The 25832-nt window shown below is 38.5% G+C and overlaps 1 protein-coding gene across 1 annotated transcript; it reads left to right on the top strand.

Annotated features, from left to right (window-relative positions):
* The first annotated feature begins 60 nt into the window (after positions 1-60).
* LOC119736985 (endophilin-A1-like) lies at positions 61-24025 on the top strand. The gene is made up of 11 exons (XM_038211032.1): positions 61-413; positions 9908-9976; positions 13846-13918; positions 14414-14539; positions 14910-15043; positions 15541-15607; positions 17952-17957; positions 20710-20810; positions 21106-21209; positions 22290-22426; positions 23102-24025. Exons 1-11 carry the CDS (start codon positions 369-371, stop codon positions 23287-23289), a joined length of 1050 nt encoding a protein of 349 aa, XP_038066960.1. The 5' UTR covers positions 61-368; the 3' UTR covers positions 23290-24025.
* The last annotated feature ends 1807 nt before the right edge of the window (positions 24026-25832 follow it).

Genomic DNA, 25832 nt, shown 5'->3' with positions numbered 1-25832 from the left:
GATTGGTTCATACTGGTAGCGTAGCACGCGTACACCAATCACCTTCACTGATACGCACAGCGCTTACTGGAAGTAAAACCCTTTCAATTTGCTGTTTTCCCCAAAAAGGATTCAGCTAACCAATCAACGATACTCTTAGATGGAATCATAATTCCCAGAAAATACTCCGCCTTAGTAGTTCGAGAAAAAGCGTGAATTCGCGTTATCATCGATAGTTGCCGAGAACTACGTAAACGCCTTCCGCGAGCCATACAAAACGGCCGAAATATTTGCGTTTCCTTGTGTTTTTCATCATAACATTTGCTATTGGCGGGTTCGAAGTCAAGCCACAAACCTGATTTTCCAGAGGGACACAATCAGAGATCAACATGTCGTTCGCAGGACTGAAAAAGCAGTTCAATAAGGCCAACCAGGTAGGAGTTTACACATGACAACCATTAACCAGTTGCGCTATTTCGAGTGTGCACGTGATATGTTTAGCCATTGACATTGTTGAATAACTTTAGTTACATTTTATTTTTAAATATTTTCTTTCCAATTTGTTTTAAGGGTCGACTTCAAACGTGTTTGTAACAATGGGGCCTATTCATTTTCATGTTGGTGATGCTATTATCATGATTATAAGGCACTGTCACTGGATACTCCTTTATTTGACCGTACACCCCAATTTTTTTCAGTATAAACAGTAGACTCTATGCCACGGCGTCACCGAACATGCGCAGTGACTGTTTTTTCCCCTTTAAAAAAAATCTTCCAGAACCACAAATCAGAAAAAGAAGATGAAATGAAATACAATTAAATGTATTCATGCCATGGTATTGTCATGATTGTAGAATTCGAAAAGAAAAGAAAAGAAAAAAATACAATCGTTCCTTTTTGGGACCCAAAAATAAGTTGTAAAAACATCGGTCACGCTGCAACTCGAACTCTAGTGGCATTGCTTGCAAGGCGGGTGTGCTATCCACTAGGCCACGCAATCGCTTGACGAGAAATGGTAATTTAACAGTAGCCTACTCGAATACGTAGCACCTTGTCACTTCCAAATTAGTCAAATAATTATTAACTTGGCCTATTTTCAATTGTTTAAAAATAATTCAGAAAGGAGTAATTTTGGAAATTGAAACTCAGATGATATCCTTACTTTCTGCTGTTTGATGTTAACAGTTATAGGCCATCAGCCTCGGTCCAAAATTTTGGCCACCAGTATCAAATGAGGGGAATAATTGTTGTAGCGATTTTTGGCAAGGTATGTACACCTCCAGAGTTGGAAAATATGTGATAGCATTGCAACGGTGGCAGCTTTTTGGGTGTTATCACCTTTTTTTCAAAATGTCCATCAAAACGCTTGTTACCACTCTAGGGGCGGTATACCTTGCGCATGCGCACTACAATCATTTATGCCCTGATTTGATACTGATACCTTATACTGATACTTTGATACTTGACCAATGACAAGAAAAATCACATACATGTACGTACTACTAGTACTAGTCTAGTATGGGAAATTCTGACTGCGACTAAATGTGTCAGGAAAAACAATGCTTAGGCCAAACAAAAAAAGAAGTTCTGCTTCTGATTACATGCCTATCAAAAATAGGGTGGCGGTCGGAATTTTTTTTTTTTTTGCCATTTTTTTTATGCAGATTTAATGGGGTATTCAATTATATGCGAAGTTTTTAGCCTGAACTATTCCCATTGCACTACGAAAGCTATACACGAAATGGCAACAAAGAGTGAATAAAAACTACCTTTAATTATTGTAATTTGTAAATATATTTACGTTCGATAATTTCAAAAAATAATGGAAAATTCAGGTCGTTCGCACCATATGCACAACGCTAGTCGAGACGCGGGGAGCTGGCCAAAACTCTGAGGTGTGTGATGCGTGCATGTGTGGCGAGCGGCCCACCATGGGCCGACAGACCTGTTTTTACGGTCAAAAATTTTGGGAAACACACAGCATGTATCACTCCAAATACGAGTAGTGCGATCTCAAAATGAACTCTTGAACACAGAAAATACATACACAGACAAGCTAGATCAATTCTGTAAATTAACTTGCAAAAATGTTCTTTCTCCATCAGTGTTTTCTTGGCATTTTTACGATGTTGAATCCGACCAGTTGACAGTGGCCTGCACTGCTAGCGTGCTATCGGTCGCATAGCTATGGACTGGTTACCGCATTTTCATCATGTCTTCGAAATTGGCCCCTGCGCGGCGTGGCGGGAACCAGTCGTCGCCACGTGACTATAGTCGCCGTGACATCGCATTGCGAAGTAGCTATATCGCGAAGCGAATTTGTAAAAATAACGGAGGTTTCCTTTGAAAAAAAGTGAATGTAAGTAAGAAAACAAATAAATACAAGCATTTTTTTATGCAAAAGGGTTGTTGAGAGGTATTTTGTGAAGACAGAAAAGACAACAAAATTGTATTTTATTTATTCAATCTTTCTTTTTTTTTTTTTTTTTTTAATTGCCAATAACATTTTTAGGGTCGCAGCCTAAAAATAGGGTCGGTTGGGTAACCGGAAGCAGAACTATTTTTTTTTTTGGCCTTAGTTCAAATAAACAAAGAAATGCTGACTTCAAACACTTTCGCTTTTATGCAGAAGCAATATCATTTGAGTTAGTCTGAAAATTTGGGACTCTAAATACTGTGTATGAGAGTCCCAAAACCTAAAGTATACAACAAAATAGACTGGCAGCTGAAACAACCAGTCCAACAACCCTTCAGTACTGCATCAATCAACTGTGCCAAAAAAAACATCTGGTACTAGTCCCTATTTCTACACATTTTTCAATAGTCAGCCACCAGACTAATGTCAATAAATGAAGAGGCCAGTCTTTTTAAACAGTTGATCATGGTTGGACGCGAACCAGTCTAGTCTTTAGCCTCATTTTGAAATCACTTGACTTCCCTCTCAGGTGCAAAATATTGAAGAATAGTCTCCTTTAAAAATTGAATTGAGTCTTCAAACTTGGTTGGTGAAATACTGAGGACCTTTGGTTTGCCCAATGAATATTTTGGAGAATTTTGTCTAAAGAGTGAGTATAGTTGGCCTGATTTCGTTTTGCATGTTTTTCAGCACTCAAAGCCCCAGTCTGCATTTGGCAAAGGCTTCAAGAGCATTCAACAATTCATAGAGTTTGGGTCAGTTTTGTACTTTTGGTGAACGCAAACCAGTAGACACCACCAAAATGTAAACATTGCAGTCCAATAAAATTCCAAAATGCAAAAACTCATGTTGTAAAAAGATGACATTTATGATACAACAAAGATAATCTATGCTGGTACAAAAATAAAAAACAACCAAAAAAACCCACCAAACTTGACATTTATATGATGACACTAAAGAAGCCCAAAGTTTTAATTATATGACCAAAATAGTTAGACTTTTAGATTATTTCATGTATCGGTCCAAGAGAATCTATCAGGCAAATAAAAAATTTGAGATACTGGTCCGTATTTTGAGTGAGATGTTTGTAAAATTTTCTGGAACTTTTTTCTTTCCGTTTACCTCTGACCTTGTCCTCAGTCCAACTGCATGCATGTGTTTGACATGTTTGAGCATGTGGTCTCTTTGCCTGCCTGTTTGCACGTACCGGTAATACAACTAACAAATCTGACCTTAGTGTCTTTCAAAAGGAAATCTAGAAATATGTGTCGCATAACACACGTGTAGGTTGGATGTACTGAAGTACATGTACATGCTACAGTATTATATGAATTCTATTCTGACCCATTTTTCACAGTTTTGGGTCATAAAAACGTGAAAGTACATTTGTGTATATTGTGTTCATAAGTTGGGGGGGGGAGAAAATGCTTTATACTAGTTGTCAAAATAAGTTGTACTTTATTTGTTGGATGCGTAGTGTAGTAATCTGTTTGCCTGCAAATTATGGTTAGGCGAAGTAAAAAAAAAACATGTTTAGCGTCCCCGCCCGCTTCCTTTTTAGAGGCCGCCTCCTTTTTTTTTTTTTTTTTTTTTTTTTAAAGACAAAAATTGATAAATTTTAACGATCTCCGACGAAAGAAACCCTTTTTTTTAAGACTTTTATACCGTGTATAAAGCTGTGGAAATAGTCAATGAGTCCAAGTGGCGGCCATTTTGAAAAAAGCTGGTAACCATCTTGAAAAATATCCCGGCCGCGTTGTCTTAAAAAATGTGTCGGGCGGCCATTTTGAAAAAAAAAAAGGGCCTCCTCCTTCCTTTTTGTCAAAGAGGCAGGACGCTAAACATGTTTTTTTTTTTATTTTGCCTTACAAAGGACTGTGTACTTCCACATGCATCTCCTATTAAAAACTTACATTTTGTAGTTTGGGGGTTGGGTGACGTCATCCGATAAAAACAATAGATTTATTTGTGCATCAGTTTTCATCAGTTGCTACGTGTCACCAATCAGCACTCCAGCCTGAAGAACCATTGAGTTTCAATAGCATAAGTCTGGGAGCTAGATTAACCTCTTCCTGGATGTCCTTGCCTACCTTTAATATTAAATATTAATCACTCCAGAAAAGCTACTTTTCATAAAATACTCAATTTAGCCAAAGTTCAAGTTAATACATTTTTCATTTATTCTACAATATAGTCACTTATGAGTTGAAGGGAATGTACAACATTTGCTTTTGCTGCAATTTTTCAGAAATAATGGATTTGGAGGATTAGTATGTTATAGCAAATACTGTTAAAATGACTTTTTTTCATGTTTTGGGCTTGTACCGTAGATGCTGGAAAAGCCAAGAAAACCAATCATGTATTTGCAGTCTGGTGACCCCACTTATAAGATAAAACGGAGCAATTAATAGACTTTGGGGAATTGTAAGGTCAGAGAATCAGTCTAGCAGACTTGTACCTCTTCACAGGTGTGTAATCAAAAAAACGCGGAATAACTAATTATGAAAAATTCGGAGCAATTTTTGAAAAATAGCCAGTTTTCTCCAATGATGGTCGGCCGACCAGCGTTTGAAAAATACCATTTTTCTTGAAAATGTCAGCACACCAGGAGCCATGATTTTACAGCATGCTTTAGACTGTCATTCCCCAACAATCCAGTAAGGTATTTTGCGATAATTTGATCATTTCGTTTTGTGATGTTTGCAAATGTTGTATCTTCCCTTTAAGCAAATGTTAAGTTAATGATAAACACATTTCACCTGTATGCCTTTTCTGTAAGTCTGTCTATGCTACAAGGTGTGTTTGCATTTCAGCAAAACTTTGCGTACTCAGCTCCAGTTAGTCTCATTATCAGCAGTTGTGACTTATCACTGTCAGTTATAATGTGACAACTGTGACCTATGATGACTAATTTACATACATTAATCAATATGCATATTCACGCCATACACAGTAAATGTCATCCTACTTTGCCCTTTTAACGAGACAGATCCTATGGGTTCTGTGTGAGGCTTGGCCCTCGTTATCAGGCTTGCCAGCTGCCACTTCCTCCGTCTAAAGTCCTTCGATCCTTGGGTCTATTTTGAGACTTCCACTCTCGCAACCATTCAGTTTCTGGGTGTATCGACATTCAAGTTCTCTGAAACGTTTGGCCCAATTTTTGCCTCAAAATGCCTTTCCGTGGTTTAAAGAAACAATACAGCAAAGCTAACCAGGTAAGGGAACATTATCATGTGGATTTACATGTATTTATTTATTTTGAATGAAACAAACGTTTACTCAAATGTTTGCTCATAATTTCATGAATTTCAATGAAGCTGGCACTTGGCAGGCTTTAAAAAAACTGTAAAGAAAGGACAAATAATTTTCAGTTTTGAGGAGTTCCATTGATTGATATTCTGGGGAAAAACCTGCAGAATCTGGTGTACATGTATACGCATAGTTGGACAGGGTCGGCGATTCCAACTTGGGTTAGTGATTCCAACTCGGGTTAGCAATTCCAACTTGGGTCACAGATTTGGAAGACAAGGAAAGGACCACTGCGCGCTGTATCCTTGAACACCTAAGCACATACATGTACGTGTACATGTATCATCTATGTATCTTGAATAATTAATGAAAATGAAAAATAGATTGGCAAGCTTAGAAAAACTTCCAGTTCTAAGGATTCGCTGCGATTGTACAATTGTAGCATTGAAAGTGAAACATTAACCTTAGAAGAAAAAAAAACAATGATGTTTGTTTTTGTCCAAAAAAATGAAAGCAACTGAGGATTAAAGCTTAGGCCAAAAAAAAAACTGTTCTGCTTCCGATTACATGGCATTTAAGAATAGGGAATGTAGGAAGGGAAATCATCTTTTTTGGGCAGTTTTTTGGTGTTCAATCATGGAGGTGTCTGCGTGTAGTCAAGGGTAAAAGGTAGTAATTAATTAATGATCTTTGGGGTATTTTCCTAATTTTCCCCCCAAAAAAATAGGCTAGGGGCTGTCAAAATAGGGTAGGTAGGGTAACCGGAAGCAGACGTATTATTTTCTTTGGCCTTTTAAATAGGATACACCAACTCATTTCAGAGAATACCCGGTATGTGCGATTTTGGTCAGTTTTGGGTGAACAATGGTAAACAAAATACCATTGTCTTCTCACTGTAGATTCTGTTCGATTCAGCATTTTACACCAAATACACGTACAGTACTTGTACTTGCAATGCTCAATGCAAAAACGAACACATTGTTAATTGATGGCGTCACAGCAAATATTCACACTGCAAATTTACAAAAGTTGAACTCATGTCAACTCGGCGAATTTCGCCGTGAAAATATTCAGATGTCATATTTGTCTCACATTCCCAATTTGGCATAGTTTTAAACCAGCTGTGTATCTGTAGACAAGGCAATGGCACGGAAGTAATCCCATTTTGGTGGTTTCTGAACTCAGTGTCAAGAAAAGCAGAATCGCAGACAAGTGACGAAGGTCGATTGAGAAAGCAGTAAAGCAATGAATGAATGTTGACCCGATCATAGGTCATTGATAAAGTCGTATGTCGGCCCTGGAATCACTATCACACACAATAAGAGGAAGCAGCTGTACCAGACAATGGGACCAGTCCTCGTAATGGCTTCCTTCAACATTGGTAGTTAGTTTGTATAGTGCAGTCTGTACACAGTGTATGTACGTAATACACTTTCATAAGGCAAGGCCACATTACCGACCCCCCCCCCCCCAATTTTTTTTTTTTAAATAAATTTTAAATGAACTTTCATTTTTTGTTAGATATTTTATGCACATTGTTCTAACATCTTATTTTTTAGTTCAGATATTTAGCTACTGGAAGTGTGTGTTGTCAAAAATTATAAAATTTGAAAAAAAAAAAAAAAAAAAAAAGCGTGTGCATTTCAAAAATCAGTTGGACTCTTTTCATCAAAAGTGGGTTTAAGAACTGGGCCTAGGCCCAGCATGTTTAAAACATGTACAGTTGAATTCGGACCTAGCCAAATAGTTTGTTATATCAGAATTTTGTATTAAGAGGAACATCAGTCCCATTCATTGTGCACATAAATGCACAGTCGGGACCAAGGCTTTTTGTTTGTTATAACCAGAATTTGTATTAACAGAGTTTGTACTAACGAGAGTCGACTGTACACTGTTCATATACTGATAGTTTGTTATTAAAAAGGAAAAATACACACTTGTACGATGTATGTAAAATGTGCATACTACAAGTCTATCTGTTTTACACGTAGCCAAACATTTAACTGTGTGTGCATTTGTAAGTGTGAAGCATAACAATATTGTATTGATTTCTGCGTAATAATTAACATGAACCAAATGATTGATTTTTATTTAAGCCTGCGTAGCCACAAACCAGAATGCATTCAGAAAAGTGTGGTCATAGGCTACAAAAGCATTGATTTCTCATATTTTTTGAAAAGATTGAACAGCCCACTTAAACTAAAATGAGATTTGTAAGCGCATGACAAATAATACGATTTTAGCCATGATTGTGAAAATAATATTTAAAAAAATGTGTAACTGGACACCATATTTGTTTCTTTTAACTTGAATAAAACAAAAATTCATCTTGGTTTTATTCTGGGTAACACAGACTTTGAGGAAATTACAATTATATCTTGGGGGAAAACAGTTTTCCATGGATCGCCAGTTAATGCCAGAGGATATATGTAAACACAATCTGACAAAGAACATTCACAGGGGCGGGCGAAGCGTTCAATCGTCAAGCTTTCCCTTAGTCTCCGGTGGACGTGAACACATCAGTAGTTTTGTACACACCATGTTTTGAACTTGAACTTCGCCGCTGTACGCTGCCTGTCATCGTAGCAAATATCGCTTCATGGCAGGCCTTGGAGTGTTGCTTAAAGCCCGGTTCATACTTCATGCGAATGTGAAGTGAATTTGACGTCATGAGACATTCGCTGCCAAAATTGCCCGAGTTGAAATATGTTCAACTTTTACGAATTCGCAGCGCAAATAGGCCTACTTGCCATGACGTCACAAATTCGCGTTCGCATTCGCACAGACATGACAGAGTATGAAACGGGCTTTTGGTGAGAAGTATCGTACACATATTGTGCAAATGACTTGATTTTAAAATGTGGCTGATAGGCTATAGGCCAAAAAAAAAAAGTCTCCGGTTTCTAGTATGCGCGCGCGTCGCCGTAGCCATGCGCGTCGGCAAAATGAACAAGTTTTTTTTTCAATGAAAGATGATGTATCAAAACCGCCAAACTCACTGGTTTGACTAGAATTCTGCTGCTGCGCAATTTCAACGTGTTTTTAGATGGGGTTATGATCGAGAATAAGCTTTATGTGGCCTCTCTGGACTCCCATATATTTTCACTAAGTTTAGTGGGGCACCATTTGCAGTCATCAGCCGACATTTGAAGCAAAAAAGTCGGGTAAAAAAAAAAAAAAGTTGCGTCGCCGCACCACTTTTTGGACAAGCTCCATACCAGAAACCGGAGACTTTTTTTTTTGGGGCCATATCTTGTCTTTTTTTTCTCAAAAATCTAGGCAGAATTTGGTTAAATGTACATGAAACAGTTCATGGGTGAAGGTTTCTGTGAGAATCTCAGGGTAAGGGAAGCAAAGGTTTATCGTTGCAATGCCTTGATCATCAACGGCTGACAAAAAAAATTTCAATGGTAATTGTGGCCACCGAAAGGTCAAAGGAGTGTGTAAGATTAATGGATTATCCATACATGAAGTTGGGCTCAAGCCAAGCGTTAAAGCAAGGAACGACTATGGTTTAGCTTCGTGTACGACTGCTATTTATAACCAAACAAATATCCAAAGCAAAGAAAAAATGTTTTATTCAAAGCGATTTGCTTAGAAATGTTTCTGCTCATTTCCTCTGTAAAACTAGGCCATATCATGTATAGTTGTTACCACAAATGAGTACAAACGTCAGTTATTCTTTGTAAGTAAAGCTTTGATTTGATACAAGTGTCTTAAAGAATAGACTTGTCTTTACTCTACATAACATTTTATACATCAAACACGAAAAGTATTTTGCTATGGTGCTTGTAAAGAGCTATAGTACAATAATAACAATTCAACCCTAATAACCAGTTCGCGTCGGAGTCCACGTTATCATGCGTACTCTGTTTTTATACACAGACACAGCTGACGGGTTAAGACGTCAAGATTACTTCGACTTGCCACACACACGAAGTCTGTGGAGGCAGACCGTGTGTTGATCTTTAATTGGCCGCTGTGCACGGCCTATTGCTCTACAATTTACGCTCTGTTACACACCCCGGAGTGTTCAAAAGCATTAGGTTTCGGCAAGAAATATCGTACAAATGCTGTTGAAATGACTCTTGCGAATCGGTATTTGTGGCGTTTGGCTGTATATCAGAAGTTGGCTGCTATATTTTTAGAAAATCTTAATTTTCGGCAAAAATAATTCCAGCCCGAAGTGGTTAAGCAATTCATCGAATATTGAATCAAGTGGTTCAAATTCTAAACTTTTTTTATTCTTTTCTTATTCCACAGTATATGAGTGAGAGGATCGGGGGGGCCGAAAAGACAAAACTGGATGAAGACTTTATCGAAATGGAACGGGTAAGATTTCTTTGTTTATTTGCTGCATTTTACAAACTTTGAATTGCTCTTGAAGGTATTGCTTTTGCTGTAATTTTCAGAAATGGATGGATTTGGGGGTTAGTGTTTTATAGCAAATCTTGTTACACTGACCTGTTTTACAGTGTTGTGTTCATAGATGCTGAAAAAAACCAAGAAAAAAATGCTGTTCTTGTAGTCCAGTTCCCTGACCCTACTTCGGACAAAACAGAGCACTTTGTAGGCATCGGGAATTGTTAGGTCAGGGAACCAGACTAGCTGGCTTGTGACCAACTGCATCCAAAATGTGGACTAACTAAATTTGGTAAATGGAGTACCGAAGTGTGACGTCATTTAGAACCAGAAAGTGCAGTGCAAACGAATGGAGTATGCACGCGTGTTGGTTCACGGGCTGAATCACGCGGCTCTTACACACATTTTGTGCGCCTGACGTATATTCACTTAGGTACTCCATTGGGGACAGTTTTTGAGAAATGTCGTTTTTTTTTCCAACGATAGTCAGTCGACCATTGTTGGAAATCGATAAAAAATTTCCACTTTTCTTGAAAACGACAGCACACCAGGTGCCATGATTTCACAGGATGCTTGAGACTATTATTCACCTACAGTCAAGTAAGGTATTTCATGATAAATTGGTAGTTTTGTTTTTTTGATGTTTGCGAATATTGTACATTTAATGTCTACAATCCTGTGTCTGTCCTACCGATACACGTGTCAACTTCTATTCACAGGACCATCTGTCATGTCTGTACAGTTTTATAACTTCCTCTAATTAAGGATGTTTCATGGCTCAATTGAAAGTAATCTTAGACAATTCAAAGATATCAAATCCCTGAAAGCTTCTCCCTGGTGCAAGGATGTTTTCAGTTTAAAAAAAATCAAGTGCAAAACCATCCGTACCATAATGTATACATTTACATCATATGCGAGTATAAACTCTTTTGCATAAACATTGCTAAAGATTGCTCAAAAAGTAAACAGCAAATCGACTCAATAGAAAATTTGTGCAATTCTGCAGTTCTTTAAAGTGATCAGGAAACAGGAACCTACCTACATGTATTTTGTAGTTTGGTTCTACGAATGAAGTTAAAAATAGAAACGCAAACAGAATGAATTTCAGGAAACAAAATGCACACAGCATTCATGTGTCTGATAAAATGACCGTTAATAACAGAATTATGTACTCAGCATAGTGCTGTATTAAATTCCTAGAGCGCTGATGACTCGTGTACAAATGCAGCCTGCCGGCCGCATCCATGTTTGTGCACAAACCTATGGGAAAACTCAAAATTTAGTACAGCTTTAGTACATGGCGATTTGCATAGCCCCTGCGTTTGTTTTTTATACCAGTGAGTTATCATAGTTGATACACCCAAAACCGAAATACGCAATTACCAGTGGTCCAATGGTTACGGTGTTCGACTCGTATGCCATGGTACTTGGTTCGAATCCTGACCATGGGAACAGGGGCTTGTGCTCTTGAGCAAGGTACTTTACCAATATTGCTTTGTCCTTCGGATGGGACGTACACGTAAAGCCGTATGTACCGTATGTTGTGTAATGAAAGTTAAAGAACTCAGTAACACTTATCGCTAAAGAGAAGGGGTTTAATTGCCCCGGTGTTTCTGGCAGTGGCTGCAATATGCGCCGCAGCACCTTGTAAACCCTTATAAAGGTGCTACATAATGGATCTCATATTTCTCATTTACCGGTCTTTAAAAGTAGACATAATTACCAGCGCCTTGATTACCTAATTGTTGGTAGATACGATACGTGCACTGTATATAGCTCGGTTTTATTTTATTATTATTATGTACAGCTCATTGAAATTTGGCCATTTGAATCATATATTAACATTTTATGAATTTCAAACACATCCAAGTATCCCCAGCTTGGGAGTGACTATAAACTGTACTTTGCGCTACATGTACATGTACATGTACATGGGCATTCTATGTGTACCATGCGTACATCCCATTGTGTTGTAAGCCCAGAAGTTTTTCAAAGGAAGGAACCGGGACAATAGTTGATGATAAGATCTCCTTTGATAGACCTTGCTGTTTAGTCATGGTCATCCTACCATCCTGACAATGAAGATTGTCGCAATCACCAAGGACTACTGAGGCAGATAACTATCGGTGCATGGTACTACGGAACATGTAGAAGACACTAAGTACTAGGTTGGGAAATGCCACCATTGATCACTTTATGGAATGTCGTACAGCAATCACAGTCATCTACAGGGTTGCAAGTTGACCAAATGAATGGACATTTCAATTTTCGACTCTTAAGGCTCTGTGTTTACGGTGTTTAAAGGGAATATACAACATTTGCAAACATCGAAAAACAAAACTACCAAGTATTTACGACAAGTACTAGGATGTTCATAAATGACAGTCTAAAGCATCCTGTAAAATTATGGCACCTGGTGTGAAGTCATTTTCAAGAAAATGGTATTTTTGTATACATTTCCAACAGTGGTCGGCCGACCACCGTTGGAAAAACCTAACCATTTTTCAACTTCTGCTCCAAATTTACAATTTTTTTTCAGTCAAAATGTTGTTTGCTATTGGTTACATGTTCATGAACGGGTACAGGCCAGCTAGACTGGTTCACTTACCTTACAATTTTCCAGCATCTATAAATTGATCCATTTTAGCTTTACTGGAGTCAGGGAACCAGACTACTTGAGCATTTTTGTTTTTCTTGTTTTTTCCAACACATGTCAGTGCAACAATATTTGATCTATTATAGTAACCCCTCAAATACAATGTAGTTCATTTCTGAAAATTACAACAAAAGCCAATGATGTACATTCCCTTTAACATGTTTAATAAAGCGCACTCATTTGGGTGTTGCTCTGCATGCGCCATTATATGTACATTTGTATGCTGCAAGATGGCATGCAAGCTCTGACAACAGTGTTGGCATAAAGTATGTGTTTGCATTGAATAAGTGAGCAATTGATGTTTATGTTTTGTGTGCGATGTACGTACATCACACGTGTATGAGTCATGAAATGGATACATGCACACAATGTGAAAGTGTGGATCTTATTAGGGGAACAATCACAAGTCATTTACACTGGCATTTTATCAAAGTGCATTCATCTTTTAATCCTTTTGAAGAAAATTCTCTTTTGATTGCGACGTCAAGTACCGGCAGTGCATGTAGTACACACTGTGTTTTAAAATGTCTTCACCATGTTTCTTTCTTACATAACACCAAACATTTTGGACATATAATTACATATCAGGGTTCGAAATTAGCGGTAGCCCGCTAGCCAAATGCTAGTCAAGACAACGGCGGGCTAGTCAAACTATTCTTTAAGTAGCTTGGCTGGCGAGTGAACAATTATTGGGATACGGCAAAGATGAACGTACAGGAAGAAATAAATCATTCAATTCAGAAAGAAAACCCCATCAATTTGTGTCTAACTTTATCAACTGTTTTAAATTAAAGGGTTAAATTATTAGATCTGTTAATCCAAAAACACTGTCATAATTGCCTCAGAATTGAGCCTGAAAATACGCCATTTTGTATTTGAGATAAGAAAAAAAATGCGGGCTAGTGAAAATGCCCGCGGGCTAGTTAAGAGTCTGTTTCAGTAGCCCGGCTGGCTAGTGAACAAAAAAGTTTAGGTCGAACCCTGTATATATTTATTAAAATGACTGATTTAAAAACTCTTGCAATTACATACTTGTACATTAGTCATTATTGTTATTTAGTTATATAAATAACTATACTTTTTTTCGAGGGGGGGGGGGATAAGTAAAATATTGCTTGAGATTATTTACGAATTTTAAATGCTTGTCATTCCTTTTCAGTAATCTCTATTTTTTTCTCATCAGAAAATTGACGTGACTGGTCACACAGTGGATGATTTGGTGAACAAGACGATAGAATACCTTCAGCCCAATCCAGGTAAGAACCAAAATTGAAACGTCACAAAATTAAGCAAGTGAAACCTTCCCAAATCCAGGGCAGGGGTCAGATTTCCTGGCTTGCACTCAGCCAAACAAGAGGTGAACTAACTGAAGTTGGTAAATTGGGAGCAGTATTTGAAAAAAGAAGAAGTCATTTTCTTCCAATAATGTTCGGCTGACCACCGTTGGAAAGTAATACACAAATTCCACTTTCTTGGAAAATGACAACACACCAGGTGCCGTGATTTCACAGGAGACTATTATTCACTAACGGTCCGGTAAGGTATTTCATAATAATTTGGTAGTTTTGTTTTTGATGTTTGAAAACGTTGCATATCATCTTTAATTGTAACCTTTGGAGTAATTACGTTTGGGGTGACTATAGAACACCGGTTTGAATCAGCTGTTAGTATTCACTTCAAACAAACCAAATAGAGATAGATCTTCTATTTGTGTGCTGACCCTAATCAATCGTATTGTCTTTCCTGAACAGTCTCCAGAGCCATGAGTAAAGTCCGTGGTCAGAACAAAGGAGGAACCAAGCCTCAACAACCCGTAGGATTCCTGGGAGAAGTCATGCTGAAGAACGGCAGAGAATTAGGAGAAGATTCAATGTTTGGTGAGCAAGCTTCAAGATGTATTCTCTTTCCTAATCTAATCGATTCGTACTTTTACCAAGGACCACACCCAAAACAAATTTCATGAAAATCCGTCCACAACTTTTTGAGTTATCCTGTTCACAGACAAACCAAGGCCGATGAAAACATATACTTCATGGTGGAGGTAAAAAAAAACAGACGGGAAACCGTTTTTTTTTTTACTCTGTCTAATAATGCATTTCATAGACCATGCATTTCATAGACAATCTCAGCTCCCAGGGTATACTTAGCACAGCCGTTTAGTTTGGGTGGAAACAACAGAACAATAAAACCTTGCTTTTTATAGGTATTATTAAAAAAATATTTGTTTTGGTTATTTTTTGGATACAGGTACGGCGATGGTCGAGATGGGAGAATCACTGAGGCAACTTTCTGAAGTCAAGGACGCCTTCGATTTGAACGTCAGACAGAACTTCCTGGATCCCCTGGATCATCTCAAGAACAAAGATCTGAAAGAGATCAACGTGAGTTCCATCTTACAGAATCTGACAGAATTTGGTTGATTTTGATAGAAGCAGGACTGTGTTGCACAGCCACCTGCGGGGAAATTCAAGCACAAATTGTGGCCAATCTGGAAAAAAATTGATACAAGACAAGTGATCGATTACTGGTTGATTTGGGTTGTAACTTATGTCTGTGTACTTTGGGTCATTCGATAAATATGGGGTCCACTTTTTTCCTGTCCCTGTTACATCTGACGTCTGTGATTTTATAATTCTGATGCACTCCTTAATGCAGTCGTCCTCCTAGAGTGATTATGTGAAGCAGACAACCTACCCAACAAATTGTTGAAGTCATTCTTAATGATACTTGAGCGGCAAATGACAATGCTCAGAGATAACAGGAACTCGAAAATTGTCACACTTTGACCCATAATTTATATAAGGTGCCTTACAGCAATGTGCAAATGTCTCTTGTCAAACAGTACATTAACTTTCTCCCCAATGTTTGATTTCTACAGCACCATCGGAAGAAGTTACAGGGGCGACGTCTTGACTTTGACTACAAAAAGAAGAAGCAAGCAAAAGGTAGGCGACAGATTATCTCAACTCCATCATATCAAATCATCTTACATTACTAAAATATCATAACTAAAACAAAAATAAACCATCAGACTTCCAAAGTGTTATTGTTAACCTGACACTAAATTTATCATTATTAATTGTCATAGAGTATGTCCCAAAAAAGTGTCTGTGAAAGAAAGTCTGATGTGGTTTTGGATTGGAATCATTTGCCCTTGAGCATTAAACCGAGGGCTTGCCATGATGACTGATAGCCAGGCAAATGATTCCAATCCCAATTGCAGCCCTTTTCACAACATGCAGGATTTTACACAGCTTACTTAACACAGCACTGAAATTGATTAAGGCAAGGAACTTGGTCACAGTGTCCCAAAATGTTGTTGTGATCAATTGACAAGTGTGCAGTGATGCGTGACTGAAATTAAATGAAACTCATCGGGGTTGAGGCCAAGGCTAAGGAGTATCTGCACAATCAAACTTTTCAAATTGGACTTCATGGTTTTCAAAAATAGTCAGACGGACATTTCTTTTGGACATACTGTACAATGCGTATAATATTTGTTTGCACTAAAAGAAAAACAAAAATTGCATTTAAAATAGTGTTCCTTGTAAGCCTTCAATTGTGGTTTAGATTTTTTGAGGACTTAGTTTAGACAGTCGAGAAAAAGTTTGAACTTTGTGTCAACCATATTCACTCAGCGGCCAATATGATCTGCCAAATATTGTTTCCAAAAGTGGATATTGTCATCGGGAACTGAACTTTGTTACTTTGATCGATAGGCCTAACTGTCTCTAATAGAAGAGTTTAATCATTAAATCCTGTAAATTGACGTCGCTATATATGAAGGAATTGTCCACACCTTTGAATTCAACATCATTTTTTTTTACCACTTACTGTATTAATGTTTTACTTTCATTTTTCACTGTGCATCATCTACATACTCATCAGCATTAGCAGGTTTGGTCGGTATGTCAATAGTCTAGTTCCTAGACTCGTCATGAGTGGTCCCTTATTGTGCTTAGCACCCATAGTGTACACCCATAGCTCACTACAAGTTTGAACTAACAATAAGCGAAATTGTCTGTGAGTTTCAAAAATGAGAATAGATAGTGTTGTTGACATTTGTTAATGCACAATATTACCTTGTACTTTCCCTACAACAATATTGTGAATGTGTGTATGTAGAATGCTAGATGCTTAAGATTTACCACTGTGATAAATGTCCATGTAATAGATTAACCTCAGCCCACATGTACGTGCAGGCTTTTAAATATTCCTACTTTTCCTAGTTTTTTTTTTTTTACCGTACTCCATTTTTTCGTACTTTTTTCTTGATTTTTGTCCCACAACTCCGAAGAAATTTAATCTCATTGAAAACTTTCATGGCAGTGTTACACACTGTCAAATCACACAATGAAGGGCTTGGGCTCAGGAGTACTGCAACTGTACTTCCAAGAGCTTAGTTGAGGATGGAGCACAAGTGTTGTGAGTACAGAACATGCCAAATGAGGCTTATGATGCTGTGGATGTGGGCGAGCATCAACGAAAACTACCCCAGAAAGCCCACTACAGTCCTACTTTTATCCTGAGTCTGTCCTCCAAAATCCGACTTCTGTCCTGTTGGTTTTTGTAAATTTTGACCCTACTTTTCTCCTTCTTTTTCACCTGGGTCTGCTTGAAAGCCTGTACGTGTATCGTACTATCATGACGTTCTATTTTGAAGTGTGTTTTAAATCAAATTAGGTTAATTGCCCTTCAACGACGTTTAAACACTGTGTACTCGGTGGGTAACACACTGAGTGTACAGTGTTTAAACGTCAGTGAAGGGCAAAACCTAATTTGATTTATATCACCCCGACGCAAAATTCCATCTTATAAAAGTGTGTTTTAGTTAGTTAATCAGTTACATGTCCCTAATAAACGTCTACCCCTTCAGGATTGGTCTAGACAGCCTCCGGGAAAAAAAAAACGACCAAACTGAATACAAAGGAATCCAATGGCTGTTTAGATTAATGGTCTCCATGCGCAAACAGGAGAGGGAGCTATTTGATCACTTTCAATAGTCCAGTGGATAGGACACACTACGTACATGTATAGCGCATGGTACCCTGACTACTTTCATTCCCAATATGCACAAAGCCATAGCGTCTTCCTGTGGCGTCAGGCGTCGTTGGCAATGCGTTCAAATATCTCTCCCAGTCGTCTCTCCGACCCCAACTCTCCCTTTCTTACCGTTGAGGGGGTACTTGTGCGAAGAGCCCATTGGTCTATAATCCTATGATGACATCATGTTTCTATTTTTACTTTCCATGTACCCGTAAAAACGTTTTCGTCGGTTCCTCTCAGCAGCAGGTGGTATGTCAACACCGATTTTGTAGCGTAGCATTTCGTAGAAAATATTGTGGTGAAATAGATCAGAATTGATTGAGGATTCCGAAAATACAGTATAAGGCCAAAAGTCTATGTGTCCGTCATGCGTAGTGCGCACTTCCTGATGTGTAGAAATCAGTTGTTTGATAAGCAATGTGCATACATACATAGGTCCATGTACCTGTATTGCGCATTGCGCTATCCCTGCTGCGTTAAGACCAGTCATTGTGGGAATATGAGCTTGTACGTCGGTCAAGTGTGCCGAGAAATACGTACTCGTGGATTTTCAGAGTACGCATCGCGGATACGCAACTGGTATGCAAAACGCAATACGCACGTCAAAAACGGACACATGGATTGTCAGCCTAAAGCCTATCAAATTTGGCCAGCAGTCTGGGCTATAGAGTAGGCAGTAGTGCTATATATTTGTAGATTTCGCCGTGGGTGCAGAGTCGAAAATGAAGGGAAAAGGAAAAAGTGTAAAGCCACATCAGAATGAAGTGGCTACGGCTAATACATTAGTTGCATCTATGGAAGCAGATGAAGCCACTTCCCATGTGGGCTAGTGTTAGCCGTAGCCATGTCATTCAGACATGGCTAATGCTCACTAACAGAAGGGTTAACCAGGGTTACTGGAAATTACATTCTCATATACAGTGGAACGTTGCTATACCAAACACCGCTATTTTGAAATATATTATCCCAGATTTCTAAAGCTCGGTAGTCATTTTTTTTGAAAATCAAAACTGGATTAGAGTTCACTTTGTCATTTTGCAGTTTTGGTTTTGTTTTGGTTTTGATGCTAGCTTGTGCATGTTACTTCCTTTATTTTGTTTGGCATTTCACAGGAACGTCCTCATGAAACTTGCATGTTTTGTTTTTAAACATCCTGCTTGGAACACTAACAGCATGTCATAGAACAAACGTAGCCAGCATTTTCACTTTGCCTGCATGTTTAAGCCAGCTGCTATGTTTTCTTGATTGGAGATTATCATTCCATTTTCATTTCATTTTTTTTCAGTTTATTTTAAGCACATCCAAATCAAGCAACAGTCCAAAGACCAAAAATGTCTGTTTTACTGGGTGATGAAATACGACAATTTATGTTATCAATAAAACCTAAACAATATTCAAAAAGAAAAGAAAATTGCTTTGGAAGATGATCAGATTGACCCCAAAATGGTAAACTTTAAGAGTGCTTTTAGTTTTAACATCAAAAGACATATTGTGTTACAAGTTTTAGAATGTAATTTGTAACTGTTGTAAATTATTGTCTACTAAAGAAGGACAATTACTGGCAAAGAGTTAATGTCGGTTGTAGTTGATTCTGTCAGAAATAACATGAATTTGTATATATGGAGGTATCATGAATATTCATTACATCTCATACATATTTATGAGCCTGTTTGCGCATTTTGTTGGTCAATATTCAATTGCATTGATGAAAAAAATTGACCCAAATCATTTTTGCGTGGACTCAAACTTGGAAAAGTGTAGATAAGTGACTTTTCCGAGGACGAAATTGAGAATGTCTAAGTGTTAAATATGTGTGAGTTGTAATAAGTACGGAACTTTGTTATGCAGCTGATTTCACAAAACAGTGCGTAACTTACGCCATGCGTAGGACTTACACGCAACAAACTTATTGCGCGGCCACGCAATGAACTTACGATCAATTTCACGAAAGTTGACGTTCATGGGCCACGTTTTAAACAATCTAAACATCTTGGACGAGGATAATAACAGCATTTCATGGAAGAAATGTTTGTGTATGATTTGTTCGTTCGTGAAGCAGTTGTTGAATCACTTCCGCCCGCCATTTTGGAAAAAAAACCTGGATTAATACAAAAAAATCTTAAAAAGCAATCAAATTTAATAGACGAATGAAGTATACAAAATGTAGCTCCATGGAATGCCATTGGAAGCTATTGAGCTGAGTGAGAATTACAGATTACACACAGGCATTCAAATACAAATGACATTTCAATCATTTGAGTCAAGACTGAAACAGTATTTTTACTGTCAGATTTTGTGTTTCGATTACGAGGAACAAGTCCACTCTTTTTTTCTGAAATATTGATGGCGATTTTTGTCCGTTTTTCCATTCATTCATGGAGGTGGGAAAACGTTTATGTTTCATGGTATTTAATGGGTATTTATTTGTTTGTAGAATGATAATTATCAGTGGTGGACAACTGAATGTTGGATCATTGTATCAAAATATTCATTACTTGGGAATAGAGTATGCAAATTACGTGAAATTTTCACAGTTACTAGTCAATAACAAGTACTTTACCCCTATTTATATTAAACAGAGCGAGCCACATATTTTTTGAAATATGTTTCTAATTTGGTCACTTTTTTTATGACTCATTGTGTACATGGTGATGGAGTAACTCTAACTCCCTAGCATGATGTACCAGGAACCATACCCATCCTGGCAAATTCCAACACCATATGGGAAACTGCTCACACATATTTCTGACTTTGATTCTGGAGGTGTGCCAACCCAATGTAAAAGACTGTCAGTTTAAGGGTACTGTACCCATCCTGACGGATTCCCACTAAACATGCAGTTGGGGTTTGATGGTTGAGTTCTGTTAGGGTTAATGCATGCTTGCATGATGCAACAATTATACTACATTTCCACACCAGGAAAATACTGGCATCTTGGATAATTCTGAGCCAATATTTCTGACTTTTGTTCTCATCAATCTTGTTTTTGTTTGTGTTGCAGGAAGCACAATTCCTGAAGAAGAAATCCAGTTTGCAGAAGAGAAGTTTCACGAATCTCAGGAGCTTGCTGAGAACGGGATGAGGAACCTCCTTGAGAGTGATGTAAGTACCTGACAAATCGGAGCAAAGATGAGCCAAGATGCACTAGAGCATCTTACTACTCAATCAGATACCACTCATTGAGTCTCAAGAACAAGTTTTCACTTTATATTTCTGCACATTTATTTTGATATTTCTCTCAGTTCAACCATGGAAGAATAATTTATACCGATATTGTATGGGTGAAGAGATTGACGGTTTCCTTTTTAATTCTGTTGTGTAAGATATTCTTTAAATTGCCATGTAATTTAATTGTTTTAATGCAATCCTTGAAAATGCACCTTGTTTTCTTTAACAGGTTGAGCAGGTGTTACAGCTTCAAGCGTTAGCCGAGGCACAGCTAGAATACCACAAACAGTCTGCGGAGGTCTTGGAAAGCCTTCTGTCAACACTCAATGAAAGGTATGCCAACAGGGGAAATCTGCCCCCCCCCCCCACTCACAAGTGTCCATGTTTGATAATCAAAAAAAAAAACGAAGAGAAGTAGGGGTTACTTTTTTTCTAAATCGATGCTTCTCGTCATCAACGGATTTGTGAAACTTAAATCAGAAAGAAATATAAAAGGTTAAACAACCCTAACATCAGAGGTCCAGAACATACACCCCACCCACCCCATCCCCCCATCCCTCCATCCCCACCCCCACCCACACCCCCACCCCCTCACCTTCTAAAATTTGTATCCTTGTGGAGACGTTTCTTTGTTCTCGTGTAGTAAAGTGTTCGATTTTGAAAGTGAAGTTTCAAAACGCTCTTATTTTAACCAAAATGAGTTTCCTTGGCTGAAATTTGGACTTGATATCCCTTTTCTCAAACTCTTCCATTTGCGACAGATCAACCACACCCCCACCTACACCCCACATCCCCACCTACACCCTTGACTTGTGATGACTTTTCTTGTGCTGGACTTGTGATGGACTTGTGATTGACTTGGGATTGACTTGTGATTGACTTGTGATGGACTTGTCATTGACTTGTGATTGACTTGTGATGGACTTGTGATGACTTGTGATGGACTTGGGATGGACTTGTGATGGCCTTGTGACTGACTTGTGATTGACTTGTGATGGACTTGTCATTGACTTGTGATGACTTGTGACTGACTTGTGATTGACTTGTGATGGACTTGTCATTGACTTGTGACGACTTGTGATGACTTGTGATTGACTTGTGATGGCCTTGTGATGGCCTTGTGATGGACTTGTCATTGACTTGTGATGGCCTTGTGATGGCCTTGTGATGACTTGTGATGACTTGTGATTGACTTGTGATGACTTGTGACTGACTTGTGATGGACTTGTCATTGACTTGTGATGACTTGTCATTGACTTGTGATGACTTGTGATTGACTTGTGATGACTTGTGATGACTTGTGATTGACTTGTGATGACTTGTGATGGCCTTGCGATGGCCTTGTGACTGACTGACTATAATACCCAAACTTGTCAGTTACCATCCTTCTCAATGTTCTGTGATGCTTTCCAGGGTTGAGGAGGCAGGCAGTCGACCCAAATCAGAACGCAAACCCAGAAGTACTTTCAACTCTTACTCCACGAAGAGAGACTCCAGTGACGGAGACGACACCGACGCGTACCCGTCAACGGTGGATTACAACGCACCAGGTAAGTCAACAGGGATCTCATGCTCCAGCTCAGCACACAGTTTGCTTAAGGTTGCAGGCCAGTAAATAGGCCCCAAATTGCCTTCCCTGGCCAAATCACCATTTGAATGTCCTCAATTTGTTTGCTACATGTATTGGAGCATTTTGTGGGCCGTGAACTTGAGGGTTTGTAAAACAAGAAGGGTCCATGCCGTGATGAGGACGAAATTTGGATGAAATTACCGTAGTCCCTAAATTTGCTCTATTTTGCAATGGAGCATAGGCATCGTTTTCAAAATGGCGATGGACTTCAGGACTACTTTCAGGGGTAATCATCTTTGGATGGAATTTTCTCCCAAAACTCATTGGATTACCCACCGAAACTTGATGAAATGAAAGATGATGAAATGAGCTTTAATTTGATGTGTGCCTCAAGCACCTTTAGAGACGTGTGAGTATTTGTCCTGATCTTTAGAAGTGGAAGTATTTATCACTGAGGTTTATGGCAGTTTATTCGCTGGTTTGCAACCTATAGGCTTTCAAACCGGACAGAAAATATTGCTCAGTAAAAACAGGTCACCAACTAACCATCATGTCAACTGTCATGTGATGTATATTAGTTGTAACTGGTACCTTGCAGATTTTTGCAAACTGAACAAATTCTTCAACTGATTTTGTACTATTTCCAATTTCTCAGTACCAGTAACGGCAACGAAGGAACGCTGCAAGGCACTGTACGACTTTGAGGCAGAAAACGAGGGCGAACTGGGGTTTCAGGAGGGCGACATCATCAGCATCGTCAGTAAGATCGACGAGAATTGGATCGATGGAGAGTTAAACGGTCACACGGGATACTTCCCGGCTAACTACGTGGAAATTATCTAACCGGTTTAATCATGGTAGGTGGTAGCGTTACTTATAGTGTTGCAGTTTGTACTTTGTCATCGTGTGGTTGAGTATGAGCGTGAGTTCTTTGCGATGAGTACACGTACAAGTACTTTGTCATCCTGAGTTTGAGTACGAGTACGTTGCCATGGGCACAAGGACACATTGAAGTACTTTGTCATCATGAATTCAAATACAAATACGAGTACTTTGCCTTGAGTACTAGTACGAGTACGCATATTCTGGCATGACAAGTATGAGTATGAGTACTTTGTCTGAGTATGAGTCATTTCTATCAGTATGAGTACTACAATACTGGTTACTCACAATGGAACTCTGTGTACAGTGAACAGATACATTGAATAGCGCCCTCTGGAGAGTGGTCCTATGTATATCAGCATAATGTCAATTGTGTATTTTTTTTTTTTTTTTTTAATTCCATCATATTAAGCTATGTATTTCCATAGACGAGATCTCTTAATTGTTAGTTCTTTTGTAAGCCTTGGCAGTCTGGTGTTTTCTTTCTTGAAACAACTAAGAATATGTCTTCCCTTTGATTATACCAAATGAGAAATTACCGGTCTGTTGGTGTTTAAAAGGAGGCATTATACAACTTAGAACTCTTGAAAAGTTCCCCAGATTCAGTGAATTCCCAATGATGAGGCTACGGCTAGAAAGTACAGTAGTCTATGGGAAGTGACCTCAGCCGCTTTCCATAGACGTGGCTACGGCTAGGAAGTACAGGAGTCTATGGCAAGTGACCTCAGCCGCTTTCCATAGACATGGCTACGGCTAGGAAGTACAGGAGTCTATGGGAAGTGACCTCAGCCGCTTTCCATAGACGTGGCTACGGCTAGGAAGTACAGGAGTCTATGGGAAGTGACCTCAGCCGCTTTCCATAGACGTGGCTACGGCTAGGAAGTACAGGAGTCTATGGGAAGTGACCTCAGCCGTTTTCCATAGACGTGGCTATGGCTAGGAAGTACAGGAGTCTATGGGAAGTGACCTCAGCCGCTTTCCATAGACGTGGCTACGGCTAGGAAGTACAGGAGTCTATGGGAAGTGACCTCAGCCGCTTTCCATAGACGTGTGTGTGATTGCAAGCCGTAGTCAAGTAATTTGAACACAGCCTTGGTCAAGGCTTGCTCAAGAGTAGTCTGGTGCCGTTTGCAGCACAATGGGGAAAATACTAGGTTGCCATCAGGAACTAGCATTTCCATTGACATGTAATTTGTTTGATACAGAACAAGGATAGCCGTGTCTGAATTACTCAGCTATGGCTCATGTGTAATATCAAGCCGTAGTCGTAGCCCAGTAATTCAGACATGGCTAATTATTCCAATTTTAAAGACGCTCCTTAACACACAGGAACTGAACAATTTAAGAATAATTTCATGATATTATAATTCATTATATCATAATTATACAAATACCGAATGTTACATTACTTGAATATTATGTATAAATGGAGCTAAAATAATCCTTGCATACCTTTTATCTATTTTATAACGGAAATCTTAACAAGCAACTGATCATTGTGGTGTTTGTTTTTTTCAATCGTAGAGAAAATTAGAATTGTTTTCTGTTTCGGTAGACGTAGTTTATGTATCATATATAAATAAATAACCTATTTTTGTACAGAACTTAGCTGTGGAGAATGGTTCACACTACAATGTCTGATAGGGAAAAGAGTGGGAAAGTTATCATAGATGTCCAGATTTCAGAGATTATAGAGCAAACTTTTGTGTCGACTAGACAGGGTTGAACTTTGGGCATTTCATTTGAGAGTTGCCAGTTCAATCTTGCATTGATATGTTTGTCTTAATAAGAAAAGTACTTTATATTTTGGGTTGAAGCTAAAACTGTCTCAAGTCGAGATTGATGGTCTTTATTTTACTAGTATCTTTTTTTGTTTACTTGTGTAGTTATATCCCTGAACTTTATGTACAGTTGACACTCAATGTATAAAGGCAGTAGGGAAATCAATCCCTATTTTTCCTTTTCTGGATGGCATTTGTGAGAAACGTGTTTAACCCGAGATGAAAACCCAAGGTAGTAGTAATGGTACGCTTTTGGAAAGAATGCAGTATCCAGACGCTACTTCTTTGGCTATGCACAAAGTCTATGGAGAGTCTAAGACCACTTTCTAACAAAATTGGGCTCACGTTTCTCAGTCCCAGATTCATGTCTTTTCGACATTTTTGCAGTGACTAATTCATTGAGATAATATATGAGGAAAAAATGACATCAGGATGCAACAGTCTTTCCCATATTTCTCTCGGAGTGAAATTTCTTTTCTTTTCTTTACACCTGAGACTCTAACAGAGAAAAATCTATTCAAACTTTTTTTTTCAATGTAAGTGTATTTTTTTTTCACTCTGAATGATCTGGTGCCTACTTTTAGTGGGCGACAGAGTGATTTGTCGAACTTAAAAGTAAGAATGTTTTTGCAGTTTTTCTGCAAGGTGTGCGTGTATAAGAGATCCCTAACTTGTAAGTTCCTAACAATTATGCATAACTACTCATGATGCATGTACCTTGAT

Source organism: Patiria miniata, unplaced genomic scaffold, assembly GCF_015706575.1.
Source record: "Patiria miniata isolate m_02_andy unplaced genomic scaffold, ASM1570657v1 HiC_scaffold_10, whole genome shotgun sequence".
In the NCBI taxonomy this organism is placed as follows: Eukaryota; Metazoa; Echinodermata; class Asteroidea; order Valvatida; family Asterinidae; genus Patiria; species Patiria miniata.
This window is presented reverse-complemented; position numbering and strand designations above follow the sequence as displayed.